Here is a 19,388-nt window from a genome sequence, read left to right on the forward strand (position 1 = left end):
TTTATATTACTATTATAACAATGAAACTCTTGTTAATTGAAGAATTGAGTGTGCTCAGACCACCTTTCCTTTTCTATGCAATCCCCCATTTTAAACTACGACACGTATTTACTCTATATTTCTTTTTCATTTCTTTTTTGTAAAGCTTTAGTGTTAACCTGTTACGCTCTTAAAAAAATAATAATAATATAAATAAAAGGCTAGTCTTAGCTTTTATAGCTGCATTGTTGAAATTTGAATGTAGCATAGGACTTCCTTTGCTCTGAACATCATTTCAGGTATCAAAACTTTATAGCCAGGGTGCGCTTCCCTGGTGGCACAGTGGTTGAGAGTCTGCCTGCCAATGCAGGGGACACGGGTTCGAGCCCTGGTCTGGGAGGATCCCACATGCCTCGGAGCAGCTGGGCCCTGTGAGCCACAACTACTGAGCCCGCGCACCTAGAGCCCATGCTCTGCAGCAGGAGAAGGTACCGCAATGGGAGGCCCGCGCACCACAATGAAGAGTAGCCCCTGCTCTCTGCAACTGGAGGGAGCCCACGTGCAGCAGCGAAGACCCAATACATTTAAAAATGAATAAATAAAATAAATAAATTTATTAAAAAAAAAAACCAAACAAAAAACAAACATTACAGACAGGGAAATCTTTGCACCTTCCATCCGGTTTTGCTGTGAACCTAAAACTGCTCTATTTTTATTTTTTTGGCCATGCAGCATGGCCTGTGGGATTTTAGTTCCCTGACCAGAGATGGAACCCGGGCCCTTGGCGGTGAGAGCATGGAGTCCTAACCATTGGACCGCCAGGGAATTCCCTAAAACTGTTCTAAAAAATAAAGTCTGTTGCAACAACAGCGACAAAATGTTGAGGGTGTGTGTTTGGAGCATTTGATCAACTCACATGCTGATTTTGGAAGGACCTAAGGCACATGTCACTCTAAGTAAGAGACCGGAAACCAGAATGAATTAGAGGCGTCAGGGGAGCATCAGTGTTCGCTGTTCATTGGTCTGTGACTTACAGGTGTGTTCCGTGCCAGGGCACCATCTTCCCGTGGGTAAATAATTCTTGTGAATGTAAAATTCTCCTTTGTTGGGAATTAGGAACTTGGTGTAGTGAGTGGGCTGAAAGCCAACGGGCTCTGCTCAGAACTCGTGTTCCAGAGAACCGTAAGCTCAGGCAGGCCTGGGGTCTCCCTGCTGTCGACGTCGGATGATGCGCTTTGATGGTGCCGGTGGCCCAGGTGGTTGGTTTTCTTTGCATTCAGCCACTTTGAAGGGACAGCATTCATATCACAGGGCTCTATTTACAGGGTATGCGTTCTGTTCATTTCCCTAATCAGCCATATTTTCCCTTTTATTAAAAGTTGAGGTTACCAGTGGCTGGAGGAATAAAAAAACTGAGCAAATTACCAGGCGTTTTGAGTATTTTACTGCACAGCATGGTTGGATCTTATTTTTTGCAAATGCACCAAACAATACTTGCTTCTACCACAAAGGTGTCTCCGACATTCATGGTGCCCTTTCAGGCTGGGGACGGGGGCAGGGGCCAACCTGGGCTTTTCTTCCTGAGGGTAACCAGGGATTGACTTTTTTTTTTTTTTTTTTTTTTGTGGTACGCGGGCCTCTCACTGTTACGGCCTCTCCCGTTGCGGAGCACAGGCTCTGGACGCGCAGGCTCAGCAGCCATGGCTCACGGGCCCAGCCGCTCCGCGGCATGTGGGATCTTCCCGGACCAGGACACGAACCCATGTCCCCTGCATCGGCAGGCGGACTCTCAACCACTGCGCCACCAGCGAAGCCCAGGAATTGACTTTTTTGAGCTGGGAGAACACAGGAGTGTAGAAGGTGGAGGAGAGTGAGGCAGGTGATCTGATGGGGGCTTCTTGCTGCCGTTGCAGGTGGGTGCGGCTGGACCCACGGGTGTCATCGTGAGCGGGAGAGGAGGGGAAGGTCAGGTGGAAGAGATGCTCTGAGGATGAAGGGTGATTGTGGTGCTGGAGCATCGATGTGTCAGTTTCCTAGGGCTGTCGTAACAACTTAGCACAAATTGGGTGCTTTAAACAACAGAAATTCATCCTCTCCCAGATCCGAAGGCTAGAAATCCAGAATCAAGGTGCCAGCAGGTCCGTGCTCCCTCCGAAGACTCTAGGGGAGGCTCCTTCCTCACATCTTCCAGCCTCTGATGGCCCCAGGCATTCCTGGCCTTTAGCTGCATCACTCCTATCTCTGGCCATCTTCACATGGCCTCTCTCTTCTGTGTGTCTGTGTCTCAAATCTCCAGAATGATCTCATCTCAAGATTCTTAATCTAATTCCATCTGCAAAGACTCTATTTCCAAATGAGGTCACATTTGCAGGTCCCAGGGGATATACTTGGGACCTGTGATATCCTTGGTATCTCTTGGGTATACTTGGGTATATCTTTGCGGGGGGACACAATTCAACCCAGGGCAGGCGGTTAGTGAGTAGGTGAGGGAGAGAGGTCATGGCTCGGACGCCTGAGGGGAAGGATGTCTCAGAAGAGGGCTCTGGGAGGCAGGATGCCCCACGGGCGGGGTTGTCCTGACGGGCCCCTCCACAGGTGAAAGGGATCCTCAGAGATTCATCACTGCCTGCGATGCCGCCTTTCTGGGCTCATCCCTGTACCCCCAGGAGATATTTTGTCCCGTTTTTTCTAGCTGCCACCATCCGGATGATTATGACGCTGGAAATCTGCCCATTGTTCATTTTTCCCCCTTCTTACTGGACGGGCAGGTATGAGGTATGAAACGAGGACGGAGGCGGTGGAGGCTGCCAGGGCAGGGGAGGGGGGTCCCGAGATCTGTTCCTTGGTACAAAAGGAACTGTGTTCACTGACTCATGGGAGAGTTTGCGTTGATCCTGTTTCGCATGTACCCGGGGAACACATCGTTTTTGGCATAAGTCAGGCCACTTGTTCCTGGGCAGAAAGAAACAAATTGAAACACGCCAACAAAACGACTTCATATGCACCAGTACCCTTGGAAATGATACTTTCTACTGTGAACCTCTGATTCAAGTTGAATGTTTCTTGTGTGTCCCTGCGATGCTCCCTTTAGTTGGCTGCAGATTTCTGGGCCTTCATTTGTTTACCAAGAGTCCTGGACTTTCTTGCTGTGTTTCTTTGCTTGGCAGATGACGGACATTTTCTTAGGCCCCCAGGTCAGAAGCCGTTCCCCTGTCCTTTCGTCCCCTCCCACATCCATGCATCTATTCTGCCTCATGAGTTCGGGGTTGGCTTCCCTCTCAGCCTCCCGAGGCCCTCACCTGACTCCGTGGAGCCATGTCTACCTGGGGGACTGAGAGGACGCTTGTAATTGGTTTCCCACCTCTGGCCCTGCTTTTCCTTCGCCACACCCTTCCCAGCGCTAGCAATGCCTTATTGCTTTTTAACCATATTTTGTGGTCATAGCTGTTTAGTGAGGTACAATTTGCATACAGTAAAGTGCATAATAGATTCTAAATGGACACCTGGATGATTTTTTGACAAATTCATGCACTTGTGCGACCATCCCCCAGCTCAAGATAAAAAGCATTTTTATCACCATGGTTAAATTTCTTCTTAGTCTTTCTCCCCAGGCCCCACCCTTCAGATTTCTATCACCGTGAACTAGTTTAATGTGTAAAATATACAACGTAAAATCCCTGTTTTAACCATGGTAACCTGCTTACAATTCAGTGGCATGAACTACATTCATGATCTTGTGCAATCGTCACTGCTATCTATTTCCAAAACTTGGTTATCACCCCAAGCGGAAACTCTATAACCATTAAGCAGGAACTCCCGATGCCCTCCTCCCCCTAGTTTCGGTAGCCTCTAATCTACTTTTTGTCTTTATGAATTTGCCTAATCTAGATATTTCACACAAATGGACTCATACGTTATTCGTCCTTTCATGTCTGGCTTCTTTCGCTTAGCATAATGTCTTCAAGGTTCATCCGTGTTGTAGCATGTTTCAGAATTTCATTACTTAATTTAAAGGGATAATAGTCCATTATATGGGTGTGCCACATGTTGTCTATCCATTCATCTGTTAGTGGACACTTGGGTTGTTTCTCACTTTTGGCTATTGTGAATAATGTTGCCACGAACACAGGTGTACAAATATCTGTTTGAGCCCCTGCTTTAAATTCCTTTGGGTGTACACCTAGGAGTGGAATTGCTGGATCATATGATAATTCTATGTTTAGCTCTCTGAGTAATGACCAAACTGTTTTCCACAGTGGCTGCACTATTTTACATTCCTATCAGCAGTGCCCAAGGGTTCCAATTTCTCCACGGGTTTCCCTGTGGAGAAATAACACTTGTTATTTTCTGTTTGTTGTTGTTTTATTTTTAATTGGAGCCATCCTAGTAGGCTTCTAGGATGTAAAGTGGTATCTCATGGTGGTTTTGGCCATTTGTATATCTTTGTTGAAGTTGTGTTTTATGAGATACAGTTTACACACAGAGAAATGCATGACTCTTAAGGGTACGGCTCAATGAATTTTGACAGGTGAATATAAACATATAACTATCACCCAGATCAATATATATGATGTTTCCATTACCCTAGAAATTTCTCACCTATAGTAATCCCCTTCACTGTTTTTTTTTTTTTATCACCATAGATCAATTTTGTCCGTCATTGGATTTCATTAAATGGAATCAAATAGCATGTACTGTTTTGTGTCTGGCTTATTTTGTTCCATGTAATGAGTTTGAGATCTGTTTGTATTGTTTGCCTGTATCAGGATTTTGTTCTTTTTGGTTGCTGAGTGGTATTTCTAAGTTTGAATATAGCAGAGTTTGCTTATCCAGTCTCTTGATGTTGAATATTTGGGTTGTTTGCAATTTAAAGCTTCCCTAAACATCCTTGTACACACCTTTATGTGGATATAGACTTTATCTGTCTTGGGAATATACCTGTGAGTGGAATTGCTGGATCGTAAGGTAGGAGTGTGGTATGTTTTATTAGAAACTGCCAGTTTTCCAATATGGTTGTTCCATTGTACACTCCCACCTGTGGGGAGCCCCGAACCATCACCAGCATTGGGTATTGTCAGTCTTTTTAATTTTAGTCATTTTGGTGGGTGTATCTCAGTGTGGGTTTAACTTGCATCTCCCTGATGACTAAGGATATCAAGAACCTTCACATTTGGAAAGGTTATAATTAAAATTTTTACATTAAAGAGAAAATCAAGTTGCAAGACGTTAAGGAACACCTGAAGCACAGACAGCCTTAAGCCCAGAATGTTCTGTTGAAGCTGTCCGCCCTGACAGCCATGAGTCAGACAGACAGATGTCAGTTTCAATTACATCTTAAATCACAAAGGAGTTGCCAAATCAGTTTAAAAAGGCGAGTGGGGAGGGCACATATTTAATGACTATTTTGGAAATAGAAAGAAGAAAATGGGGAGGCTCCCCCCTTCCACCTCTCCTCTCACCTGAGAAGCAGCATTTTAGAAGGAAAGTCTGCTCATGACACATCTCGCTTAAGACCTTGAGTGGTTCTCCATTAGCTTCAAGTGCAATTCAGACTACTTAGCGCATGTCAACCCTTAGGACTTCATGAGCTATCTTCCCCGCCTGTGTGGGCAGCCAGGTGAATCTACTTGTAACTTCCCCAATTCCCCAGGAGCTGTCAGCTCCCAGCCTTTGCTTGTCTGACACTTGGACCACCGTCCCCGTCCTCCCTGGCACCCTGGGATTCCTGCCTTTGTTTGGCTGACCAGGCCTAGCTGGGTGGGTGCCTTCCCCCAGCCTGGACCTGTGTCCAGTCCTCTGTCCCCTGTGGGAAGGTTTGTCATCACTGTTGACTTTCCTGTCTCTTTCCTCAGGCTGAATGTCCTAAGGGGTAGGACTGTCTGATTCCAAAGTTCATCTTTGTCTTCTCAACACCCAGCCCAGGTACCTGTGGACCATCTGTACCAGCTTGTTGGATGGAGACCGAATGCTCGGTTGGGGGAGAGGGAGTTCTGGTAGCAGTGCCACCCCCCTCCCCTGGGACCCTGCTTTCCATTGCGTTTGTTCTATTACATACATTGTAGGGCTAAGAGTCAATCTATAAGGCAAATTACAAACCACAAAATCTTGCTATCTCACATTCTCTCTGTGACTTCTCCATCCCAGCCCAGACAAGAGGATGCGATTCGCCCTGGCGAGACCAGGGGTGACTCAGGGTGAGGGATCAGGGAGCAGGTGACAGACAAGACCACTCAGGGGGCATTTGAGAGGGTACTGTTGGCACCTGGGCCAGGACCAGGTGAGAATCTGATACATGTATGACAGGAACTGGGCATGACAAGAAAGTGGACACACCTCCCCATGAAAAGAAAAACCAATCAAAACTAAAATTAACAGGCAAAGCAAGCTGAGCTCTGTTTCTGAGATCCCGGAAGATGTGACCGAGAAGTCTGTACCCTAGGCTCCCAGGTGTAGTGATAGCAACCATCACCGTCCATCGGAGAGCCCCAGCCTGTGCCCCAGGGGCCCTCATACTTTATGTCCTACAGACCAGCTGTGGGCTTGTGAAAATGTAGGCTCTGATTCACTAGGTCTGGGCTGGGGCCCAAGGGTCTGCATTCCTAACAAGCTCCCAGGCGATACTGCTTACTGCTGGTCCAGCGACCCCCACTTTGAGTGGCCAGGGTCGACCCCGAACCAATCAGAACACAGTAGGTAGAGGGTTTGGGGGAATAATTACCCAGGTTGTTTGTCCTCCATCGATTGGATTGGATTGTACTAAGGGATGCCACCTTCTGTGTGACCCAACCCAGTACCTGTGCATTACAGACCTAATATTTGAGGAAGAAATGGCCTTGAAAAACAGTTGTAGAGTTTTAGTATCATGATTAGAACGTCCCGTTGTCTGAGAGCCTACGGCAGAGCAGCTGGATGGGAGCTTTGGGGTGAGAAGCACTTGGAGTAAGTTAAACATCAGCAAGGGTTTCAATTCTTTGAGGCCAACAGAATAGACAACTTGGATTTCTTTCTTGAAACTTTATGGAGGGTTTTTGTAAGAAATTCATAAAGTTGATCATAATCTACAGACCCTGAAAGGTCCAATTTGTTTTTCATTTATTGATTGCTTGCTGGACGGTCAACTTACTTAAACCCTCCCCATTTCTTTCCGGAAGGGGATAAGCAGCAGCTTCCTCTTGTTTGTACTGTTTCCTCCCAGCCTGTGAACTTGCCGTTTACTGCAAGCAGGAGATTGGGAAGCTTTATCAGAACTTTGCTTCCTTAAAAATTTAAAATTTTCTGATTATTAAATCGAAGTAAGTTCATGATAGGAAAAATGGGACTTTTTACTACAGAAAAGTATAAAGAAAAAGATGTCACCTATATGTCATCAGCCAGAATCAACCTCTACTGAAATCTTGGTGCATTTCTTACTAGTTTTTTTTTTTTTCATGCATTGTTGATGCAGAATTTTGCAGGCTAGTTTAAGTATATATATTTTTCTTTTTTTAAGTTAAGCCTTTCCTCATGACTGAAATTCTTTATATACCTCATTTTTACTAATGTTTGATAACCTATAAGATTATATAATAAGAACACGTTCTTTAACTTTTTTAAATTTCAAAAGGAGACCATTTTTGAAAGAAGGAAAAGATAGCGTTGTTCTCACGTCTTCTGAGGATGTCATGAGTCTTGACTTAAGCCCAAAAGGAAAGTTTCCTTAGCTGCTTTGTAGCATTAATTATATCTCTCTTGTAACTAGCATAATATCTAGTAGTAGCTCTTCAATGGCTGAGTATTAATGAAATACTAGTATATTTTATTTAATTATGTATTTCTTTATATAAGCATATATTCAACCTGAATCCAAGGATCCAGTTCTCAGGATGAATTTATTAACATAAATTGTTGCAGACCAGCTAGAGAATGGACGTGAGGATACGGAGAGGGGGAAGGGTAAGCTGGGACAAAGTGAGACAGTGGCATGGACATATATACACTACCAAATGTAAAATAGCTAGTGGGAAGCAGCCGCATAGCACAGGGAGATCAGCTCGGTGCTTTGTGACCACCTGGAGGGGTGGGAGGGAGGGAGACACAGGAGGGAAGAGATATGGGGACATACGTATATGTATAACTGATTCACTTTGTTATACAGCAGAAACGAACACACCATTGTAAAGCATTTATACTCCAATAAAGATGTTAAATAAATAAATAAATAAATAAATAACTTGTCTCGGTACCTGTGGGCTTCAGAAGACTGTGACTGGATTTTGGATAGTCTATCCTTAGGACTTGCTGGTGTTTGTATTAACTTATCTAATGCGGCATGGCATCACCGCCAAATGTAGTGGCTTAAAAGAACAATTAGCATTTATTTTCACTCACAGTTCCCAAGGCTCAGGAATTCAGGGGCAGCTTGGCTGGGCAGTTTTGACCCAAGGTCTCTACGTGAGGTTGCCGTCAGATGTTGGCTGGGGCTGTATGAGCTGAAGGCTTGACTAGGGTTGGAAGACCAGGCCCCTGGTGTGTGGATAGGGGCTAGGGCAGCACACCCCGTGGGAGCTCGTTCTCATCGGGGAGGGTGGTTTCTGCTCCATTTGGTTTTCTATGTTTTGCTCTTCCAACTGTTCTCTCTCTTTAAAGGTCTCTGTTGAGCTTTGTGTATCCATTGTAAAAATTCCAAGGCTGACTTCAAAAAGGTTAAGTAAATAAATGGTGAGAGGAACGTGTTATTATTGATGACAATTGACCTGCCTTCAGGTCAGCTGTTAGTTAACAGGTGTGGTTTTCCAACACTGAATACTTGTAAGGGGACTATCTGAAACTCACAGTCATTATTGGGAAAATTAGACAATCTTCTGAGATATATACCCTTTGCATTAGGAGTATATAAATGAATTAGAATTAGAAGTATTTGGAGATGTGTGTGTGTGTGTGTGTGTGTATAAAAAAACTGGATTTGAAGAGAGACTATAGTTGAACAAAGTAGTTTCCTAAAATCACTAACAATCTAAGATTATAAATCCAGTGATAGTAAAATTCACATTTTATGCAAAATTTAATCCATAGGGAAATTATTTTGAATTATAACAACCTTGAATTTATTCTACTTCTAATCTAAAGATAAGCCCTGCTGCTGAAAGAATTCTGCTGATATAATTGTATATGTTTTATCTTTAGTAATGTTTGTTATTTCTTTATTTAAAACAGTTTATTAGGCATCTCTTTATTTAAAGCAGGAAAGCATGAATAACAATTAAATATCCTCTGTAACCTCACTGCCAATATTACTTTATTTGTGTAATGAAAAAAAAGTGAGTGCCTCGAAAGGACATTGAAACAGATCCCAAATACATAATACAACTTTGAAGGCTCCTCTCTCACAGTGTTTGGATTGAAGGTGGCCAGTTAAATTTCTTATATCCTCTTTCAGAAAAATAAAAGATCTTTTATGAACAGTGCCATTGCAGGAGCCATGCACACATTTTAGAAGTTCACACAAAAAGAGGTCATATCACACACAGTTGTCCCTTGGTATCTGAAGGGCATTGGTTCCAGGACTGCCCCCCCATACCAAAATCCATGGGTGCTCAAGTCCCTTATAGGAAATCATGTAGTATTTGCATAGAACCTACACAATCCTCCTATGTACTTTATTATTTTTTAATTAATTAATTAATTAATTTACTTATGGCTGCGTTGGGTCATCGTTGCTGAGTGTGGGCTTTCTCTAGTTGCAGCGAGCAGGGGCTACTCTTCATTGCAGCACGTGGGCTTCTCATTGTGGTGGCTTCTCTTGTTGTGGCGCACGGGCTCTAGGCACGTGGGCTTCAGTAGTTGTGGCACACGGGCTCAGTAGTTGTGGCTCACGGGCTCTAGAGCACAGGCTCAGTAATTGTGGCGCATGGGCTTAGTTGCTCCGCGGCATGTGGGATCTTCCTGGACCAGGGCTTGAACCCGTGTCCCCTGCATTGGCAGGCAGATTCTTAACCACTGCCCCACCAGGGAAGTCCCCCTCCTATATACTGTAAATCGTCTCTAGATTATGTATAATATCTAATTCAACGTAAATGCTATGTAAATAGTTACCAGAACACAGCAATTCAAGTTTTCCTTTTGGAACTTTCTGGAATTTTTTTCCCAAATATTTTCCATCCGCAGTTGGTTGAATCCAAGGATGTGGAACCCGTGGATACGAAGGGCTGAATGTACACTGTTCTGACCTGTGGCTATTTTTATTTTTACTTAATGCTACCCTGTGAAGATCTTTCCACATCAGCTCACGCATTTTGGCCTCATTCCTGTTGGGGGTGACATAGTGCCACATAGAGTGTGTGTTTCATTAGCCCGTCATCTCCACGTATAGTATATTTGGGTTGTTTTCAGGCTTTTGCAGGTACAGATCCCTTGACGTACTTTTGATGTCCCTAAAATGAATCCTTCCGACGGCTTTCGTTTTCTTTGAATGTAGCTGTTGTTTTCATGCCTATTATTATTCAGTCCCAAATCAAAAGCACCAGCTTAGAGCGATACTTACCACACTAAAGGCAACTGTCTTCTTTGAGGTTTTCTTGGGACCTCAGGTCATTTCCTTACTTGAAGGTGGAAGTAAGATAAAAAGCCCAGAGCTCATGTCATCGTGTGTCAGCACCTTGGTTCAGAGTAAGTTGAGTACTTGCTCGAGGTGGGAGGTTCTGACACATCTCAGGGGCGTTTCATTCATTCAGTAAATGCTTATTGAGTGTCTTGCAGACATGGGGCACTGGGGAAAAGTTAAAAAGATGTGGTCTTTCTCCACTTGGAGCTTACCTCCCAGTGAGGAGTGGAGTGTGCAGGGCAGCCCAATGAGAGCATCAGAAGATGGGTAGAAAAGGGCTGAACCAAGATGTGGAGGAGAATCAGACATGCGACAGGCAGGCTGGGTGATGGGGGCTGGAGGGTGGGAGGAAGGGCACCCCAGGCAGAGGTGCCTGCACGACCTGCAGAGGCTCGGAGGCAAGGAAACTGAGGTAGGAGTAGGGACAAGGGATGGCTCTGGGGAGAACCCAACCATAGGGACTTAGTTCAGAAGCCCTGGGTGGCAACCACGCTCAGGCACTAAATGGTACCCATGGAACAGTGGTTCCCCGGTGGGTGGACTGGCCTCGTGTAAGATATTTTTGGAATATGTGGCATGACATGGTTACCAAATTTTTATTTTTCAAGCTAAGAAAGAAATTAAAAAGATAACCCTAAAGTTCCTATCCCTGTCATTTTTATAAAGGAAAGTAAGTTTTATGCCCAGTCAAGTAGCAAAGACATAATCTTAAAGAACAGTTCTTTCCAAGGAAAAAATAAAGAGTAACTATTGACACATTTATAAATATACACTACTATGCATATTATATAATAAGTTATGTTTGGATAGGGTATGTTAACTGTGATAACATACAGCCCCAAATCTCTGGCATTTAAAATAACCAAGTCCTGCTTCTTGTTCATTCACGCTCTTGTGGGTTGGCTGGAGGTGATGGTGGGGCTCTGGACTCCATGCCTGCACACACCCAGGCTCAGAGAGAGACATTCCGGCTCTCAGCTTCAGGGAGAGTCAAGGCAGAAAAAGAAAAGGGAATGTGGCATGTCCTGCACTGTCCCTTAAAACTTCTGCCTGGAACTGACACATGCCATTTTGCTTGCATTTCACCAGCCAATCAGAGAGTCCACTCGGAGGTCAAAAAGGAGTGATGAACGCAATTCTACCATGTGGTGGGAGGAGTAGATAATGTGGGAACAGTTAGCAACGACCACAACCAATTGTCCTTGTGTTTTTGTTGTGTATCTAGTTTTTGTTGTGTGCCTTCACCAGCTCCTTCCTGGCCCATCACATACTTGGGTGAGTATGCTATGAGTAGAGGGCTACATGCCAACGATAGCATAAGTGAAAGAGGATGGAGAATGTCCATAACGACATTTTGGAAGAATCCTAAGGCTTACTCAGGACAGCAAAACATACTAGGTGATGAGCTTCCAACTATTTATTTTGCTGCTAGACTCTGAGTTCATTTATTATTTATAGCTTGACATTATTGAGGCAACAGCTCTCCACAGCAGTTCCCTTTGCCCCTTTCTAGGCGACAAAATGCTATTCCTGGCAATTTAAGCACGTCTTAGGGCATCTTCTTAGGACCTACTGTTTCATTAATGTCTCATGAAAAATTTTAATGTCGGTTACATGTTAAAATCCTAATATTTTGGCCATGTTGGGTTAAATAAAATATTACATTATTAAAATAAATCCCACCCATTTCTTTTTGCTTTTCTTAACATGGCCACCAGAAAATTTAAAATATGTGGCTTACGTTTGTGGCTCCCGTTATATTTCTGTTGGTTAGTGCTGACCGCAAATATATAAAGAACTCAGGCTGATCAATAAGGAAAAGAAGCCAATAGGAATTGGGCAGAGGACATAAATTATTCACTGAAGAGGAAGTGAGGTTGGCCAATACACATATTGATTAGATCTGCAATCTGACTGCTAGTCAGGAGAGTGCAAGTCAAAAACACAATAACAATGTATACGCATGCAGTTAGTGAAGGTTGAAAAGTCGCTGTTTACTCACAGTACTGGGTATTGATGAGAATGAAGAGAATTGTAACTTTCACACACTGAAGGGGGCGTTTAGGTAGTTGCAGTCACTTTGGAGAGCATTTTGGTACACGTTCTACCCACAGCTAGTCCACTTATCACAGGGGTTCTCACCGGAGAGGCGATTTTGCCCCCCAGGGGACATTTGGCAATGTCTGGAGACATTTTTGGTTGTCATAAATGAGAGTGAGGGATACTACTGGCCTTTAGTGAGTAGAGGCCAGGGATGCAGCTAAACGTCTCACAATACAGGGGACCGCCACTCAAACTCAAGAGCTATCAAAGGCCCCCAAAGGAAAATAGTTCTGTGGTCCAGAAACTCTGACCTAGGCACGGATTCCAAGGTTGCCCTAGCCTAGGTGCATCGGGAGATACAGATCAAAGTTTTCATTCCAGGGCTCCATATTTACAATTGGGGGAATTTGGAAACAACTTAAATGTCCGTAAGTTTAAGGAATAAATGACTAATGAGGGACCCACCCGCGGAGGTACTATACTAGTCACGATGTGGAAAGATCGCCCGTCCAGCACTGAGTAAATCAAGTTGCAGGCTCACATGTACGTGGAAATACTATTTTCCATAAATACTTAAACTACAAAATAGTACTTTATGTTTTATGTATTGTGTATAGATGCATGCATGCAGAGTAAAAAGTCAAAAGCAAAATCAGGAAGGTTAAGCCATCAGCACCAAATAGTGGTTGCTTCTGGGGAGAAAGGTACATAAGGGAATTACTTCTGGAATGTTGACTTCGGACAGAAGTTTGAAGAAATTATGACAAAATATTAGCTTTTGTTATTGTAGCCGATGAGACATGGGTGTTTGTTATATTACTTTCTGTTTTAGTTTTTTTCAATATTGGATTTTTTTTTCCACGATGAACACGCCTGCGCACTTGCTGAAGTGCGCCGCGGGGTCGGTAGTACCCGGTGCCAGCCCGTGATTAGGCGTTGTGCCTGGTTCTGTTTGGTTCCCCAGTGTCGACATGGGCCCTGGCACAGCTCAGCCCATGGTAAGTGTTTGCTGCACAAGGTGTACATGGGATGCTCCGTGGGGTTCCTCACTGTGAGCTGTCTGCTGAGAGGTGCTTGGCCACACCCTTCAGTGCGATGACCCCTCGGGACCTGCCTGCTGGCCAAGTGGTCACCCCCAGGCCCAACCGCTCCTCACCAGACCTGGACATGCCCTTCACCCTCTGAACTTCTAATGGCATATTGCAGAGAGTAATCCAGCTGAAGATACTAAAAATCACACCTCCAAGAGTCTTGTGTGTGTTCAAAGGGAAATAGATGTCATAGCACGTAAATTGCATGCAAATCTGAATGCCTGGGGAGACACTGCAGAGGGGAAGTCTGCTGTTTGGGCTTTGCTGTTGGGTTCATTCGACAACCCTGACTCAGCCGGGAAGGGTTACACAGCACCATTTCATAGTTCAGTGAAATGTTGAAGACCAGCAATGGTGGGCTTCCTCACAAGCTGCGTGTTTTAGGATTCTCCACCTTACAGGGGGCGCCCTCTCTCACGATCATTCGAGGTTAGGCCCATGGAAAGGATTTCCGCCTGTGGAGCTGGGCTTGTAGCCTCATTACCCACCATTTTTTCTGTAATACATTGAAATAATGAACTGATGTCATGGGAAAATAGAATTATTAAGGCTTTTATAAGATACCCCTTCCCTTTAGAATCTCAGTGGGAGAACAGCTTAATTAGATGGTCGGAAGGTGTTTTCAAAAGACTTTCAGAATGGAAAATCCAAGTCAGTCTTGTGCTGGTCTGTGTGTCTGCATCACAGAGCAAGGCTGAACCAGGAATCCAGTCCCTCATGGGGACCTCATCCCTCTTACTGTGACCAAATGGTATAATTGTACCATTGTATTTGCTGTGATCAAATGGTATAATTTATTTTCATGCTGGATTTGCATCTTCATCCCCCAGTGGAATATCCTTTTCTTAAGTCCCGGTATTAATTTGAATCGCCTTTGAAGTTAACAGAGGGAAACTTTGCTGCAGTCTTAGTACTAGAAGGCCAGCCTAGTAGCTGTATTATTATGTCTGTCTGACAGATTTTCAGGCTCACCAACAGTCCTCCTGAGATTATGGGCTTTGCTGACTACCTCCCATCAGCCCCTTGACCTCATCAGCTATCCCAGTTGTAAACATGTCTCAAGGAACCCGGAAACAATCCTCAGAGTAAAACGTCCTGTCACACACATCTGCAAAAGCGTTTTTGTTGGTTTGTTTGTTTTGTTTGTTGGGGTTTTTTTTGGCCGCACTGTGCGGCACTATGGGATCTTAGTTCCTTGACCAGGGATGGAACCCGGGTCCCCTGCAGTGGAAGCGTGGAATCCTTAACCACTGGACCACCAGGGAACTCCCTGCAAAATGTTTTATGAGATACATAACACCAAAGCCACATTTACAGAGTGATAGTTTCGCTGAGAATTATTTAAAGTCCGCAAGGTCAGGCATTGTTACTGTGAGAGTTGCTGGGCTCTTTTGCCTTCCACCAAATGTGCAGGAGTGATGCCCGTAAGTGTACGTGCCAGGCCGGGGTTGGGCAGTGCCTGCTGCCCAGAGGGTCCCGGCCATGCCCTTGCCATTGAATGCGATGGTGCAAAGTTCAGATCCACTTACCATCTAGGAAGAAACTTTACTGAAGCCCTAGTCCTCGTTCATTTATTCAACAAGTATATATCAGCTCAGCTATGTTCTCAGAGCTGGGGACCTGGCAGTAACCAACATAGATCAAATTTTCATCCTGGAATTTACTTTCTTGTCATGGTGGTTAATCATAAATGAGATTATCGAAACAATGGCTAACACATTTTACCCAACAAATTATGCCCACAGTAGCGGTGACGCATGGTCTCCTTTTAGAAACATAGTGTAGCTTAAGAAGACCAGAATTCTCAAGTTCTTTCATAAAGTCACATAAACTTTTCCCTGCCCCCGTCGGTGGTATTATTATGGAGAAAGGCATAGACATCAGTTTTCAAGTAGCTGAGTGTACTCTCGGTTCTGGACCTAAAAGTTATACAATGGATGGTGGAGTTTTTCCTTACAGTCGGAAATGGGCCCTGTCCTGTTTCTTCTGTATGGTCAGGGGAATTACTCTATTACTGTGCCATATGGCTGTGGGGTTTGTACGTGCGTCTTGGTGCTGCAGTCTCCCCCTTGTTTGTCACAATCTGTTTCTTTTGCCCACTGCCCCCCTCCCCTCTTCACAGATGGTTCTTTTTTTCAGTTGTTGTTATAAAACTGTATTTCCTCATGAGACTGTTGTTAAACACCGTGTTTGCTTTCTTGCTTTTCATCGTGAAGTAAAATCGTGTAAGTTCCTCACGAATATGGCTTTGTTTTAAAGAATTCTAATGGTACCAAAATGGAGTGAAAAGTGAAATTAGTTCTCTGAAGTGTTCCTTCCCCAACTACCCTGTATTAATCAGGGGTCTCCAGAGAGCTAGAACCAGTAGAGAGTGTGTGTGTGGTGTGTGTGTATCTATCGACATGTAGAGAGATACATGGTTAGATACATACATATATTGATTTTTAGAGAGATACAGCTATATAGTTAGTGAGATTTATCCATAGCTGTCCATTTATATCTGTATCTCTGTATATAGGGGGATAGAGACATTTATTTTAAGGAATTGGTTCACACAATTGTGGAAGCTTGGACGAGACCAAAATCGGTAGGGTGGCTGGCAGGCTGGAGACCCAGGGGAGAGGTGTAGTTTGAGTCCAAGGGCAGTCTGCCAGGAGAATTCCTTCCTGCTTGCGGGGGCGGGGGGGGGTATCATTCTTTTTCAGTTCAGGCCTTCAACTGAGTGGATGAGGCCCACACATGTCATGGAGGGTAATCTGCCTTAGTCAGCATCTACTGATTTAAATGTTCATATCATCCCAAAAGTACTGTCACAGAAACACCTGGAGTAACGTTTGACCAAATATCTGGGTACACATAAAACTAACAGACCTCTATTCCCCTTTCTTCTACAGAGGATGCTAATTCAGTATTTTGGTGCCATCCTTCCAGATGTGTCTGTGCATTTGCTAGTGTGTGTGTCTGTGTGTGTGTGTGTGTATTGAGAGGTTTAACACACTTAGAGGATGATCTTCTTTCTTCACCCTCCCCTTTCATCTGTTAATGTAATAAATGATGTTGTTAGAATCCTAGTGTTATATCATCCTTTCTTCCTACAAGGAATAGGGCTTTGGTTTGTTTATCTTTGGTTTTTCATGTACAAATGCTTACAATTTTTAAGCAGAAACATCTCAACTTTATTCCGTTATCATTGCTCTGACTTTTCCACTGTATGTAGGCTTTGAAAATTAGGGCTGTATTTCGAGGGCCTAGAGTTTCCAGCTGACCGCTAAATGGGGGCTTCCACTTGTAGGTAGCTTACTTTTTTTTCCCTTAATAATAATATTTTATTCTCATGAATGCTTTGTTTGTAATTTAAAAAATAAGCTGTCTGTAGCTTCAGGGAACCACGTGCCAGTGGGCTTCTGACAATTCGGCGGGTGGACAGTACTTTCCTTTGTGACAGGTCCTTTGTTGAATGGTCTTGGGAAGCCGTGGTCAGGGGTTGCTAAAGATTGTAGCTCCCCTCCCAGCTTCCTGTCGGGGGCACTAAGGTGACCCAGCCAAAACAGAGTTTAAGTTATAGCTAAACACTAGTTTTAAAAATAGAAATGTCAGTCGTTTGGAACAGATTCCCAGAAAATAGGTGACAAAGGTAATGATTTTTAGTAGTAAGGGAAGTCTCTGTGGAGCCTAGAGCTACTACTTCTGTGTTCAATACCATTTTATCCTGAGCCCTTAAATTGCATTATCTATTTTTTTTTCCTGATAATCTTCATTTCTGACCTAAGGTTATGCTAAGATTTCCAAGGCCGCCATCAGAAGGGGCTTACTTCACATTTAGGGAAGGCTTACCTTAGGGGCTGGAAGGGGCTGTGGTTCTAGAACAGACCCCCTTTTGATTGGGGTAGGAAGAAGTGGAGGTGAGGCTGATTCCAAAAGAACCAGGAACTGCAGGAGCCCTGGAGAGCATCCCTTTATTTATTATCTGCCAAAGGGAAGTCTTCCTTTTAACCGGAATCCTTTTTTTTTTGGCTATACCACGTGGCTTGCAGGACCTTAGTTCCCTGCCAGGCATTGAACCTGGGCCCTCAGCAGTGAAAGTGCACTGGACCACTAGGGAATTCCCTGGAATCCATAACTAATGGTTGGGTTGGCAGGATTGGTGAAAGTAGATGTCCTTTGAGATGTTTCTGTAGGGTGGGTTTGAAATATGTGTTAAAAAACTCTCAGAATAACTCTTTCCTTTAATCCAGAAATACGGCTTCTAAGAATGTCCTCTGAGAAAATAAGAAATGATATGCACACAGCCTCAGCTCTAGGAATTTTCATTGCAGGTTTGACTCAGAGAAAAACAGGAAGAAAATCTCAGAGTCCAAGAATAGGGATCCATTAAATAACTAAGATTCTGCAATATGTGTGATACCCCACAGCCGTTGGAAATGTTGACGCAGAATTACTTTTATTGGTAGATGTTGCTGTATATTCCTGACAGACATATAGGAAATAATCCTGTGTTTTAGTTTAAAATTTTTTTTAAAAATGTGTGTGTGTGTCTGTGTGTGTGTCTGTGTGAGATTGTGTGTCTGTGTGTGTGTCTGTGTGAGATTGTGTGTCTGGACTGAAAATTTCTTTTCTAATCTATGTTTCTGGATTTTTTTTCTGTAGCAACTATGAGCTCCTTGTGGACTTATATAAAAAGGAAGTGGCTACATTTTGTGCAGCATGCCTCATTTATAAGTCAGGAGATGATTGTAGAATATTCGAGAAACACTGTCATCCAAAGAAACTCAGCGAGACTGCAGCATTTACGATGCAGGCAATCCCAAGTTTTCTGGACCATTTATGCAGCAGTGAGTTGACAAGTTAGCTGGGAGGATGCAGGTGTTGGGGGCAGTGACCTCTGGTTATCAGAGACACTGAAAGCTTAGAAGTAGAGCCTGCCTGGGCTGACTCCATGCTTGTTTCTCCTTAAAATTAAATTATTGTGAAACATTTCATTCTGTAGATAGAATGACCTATTTCAAAGAATGCACAAGCAGGAGGGTATTAGATAGCCTTTACTGTAGTCACAGAATTATACAGTTCACTTTGCTGTAGTATGCATGTCAGTGTTAAAAAATGAATGGTATTCTCTAAAACTTTAAAAATTCTAATATTTGACATTTAATATATTTGGGCAGGCAACTAGGAGCCTTATTGAAATAAGCGTGAGGGGTTGCCCGTGCCCTCTCCTCATTCCATGAACAATTACATTCTTAATAAAAATCTGGTAAAAATAGAGCTGGGCCACTGTGGGATTGCCCTAAACTTAAGGTTTGCGTCCCCGAGCGCTGGTGGGTGCAGCTGGCAGGGCTCAGAGTCACGTGATCATTAACTCTGGATCTTGAATTCTTACCCTGGGTTGAATTTTAGGATCTCACTGAATCCTTTGTTACAAGGTGACTTAATCAGCTTGGGATGCTATAACAAAATACCGTAAAATGAGTAGCTTAAAAACAAATTTATTTCTCACAGTTCTGGAGGCTAGAGATCTGTGGTCAGGGTGCCAGCACGTGGGGTTCTCGTCCTGCTTCCTGGTGCATGATGACCACTGTCATCACCTGTCCGGCATCTGCAGAAAAAAACACCCTGTGGTGTTTTCTTTTTCCTGATGTCAAGCGTTGGGGTTTTCTCTGACACCAAATCCATGTCGTTTTTCCACACCAGTTCTCCAG

General features: G+C 43.8%; 1 protein-coding gene across 4 annotated transcripts in view; it reads left to right on the top strand.

The window, feature by feature from the left end:
* The window catches only part of ANKRD33B (ankyrin repeat domain 33B), a 91,050-nt gene that overhangs the window by 25,371 nt on the left and 46,291 nt on the right, over positions 1 to 19,388 (top strand). The window contains exon 1 of one of the 4 annotated variants that reach the window (XM_027125327.1): positions 12,263 to 18,524. The exons of the other annotated variants lie outside the window; for them this stretch is intronic. Coding sequence (XP_026981128.1) covers positions 18,315 to 18,524 — 210 coding nt within the window. The 5' untranslated portion in view covers positions 12,263 to 18,314. Of the gene's footprint in view, positions 1 to 12,262; positions 18,525 to 19,388 lie in introns of those variants that run through there. 4 annotated transcript variants of the gene reach the window in all.

The sequence above is a fragment of the Aethalodelphis obliquidens genome, unplaced genomic scaffold (assembly GCF_003676395.1).
Source record: "Aethalodelphis obliquidens isolate GAN/ISIS:26980383/991018 unplaced genomic scaffold, ASM367639v1 scaffold29, whole genome shotgun sequence".
Lineage (NCBI taxonomy): Eukaryota > Metazoa > Chordata > Mammalia > Artiodactyla > Delphinidae > Aethalodelphis > Aethalodelphis obliquidens.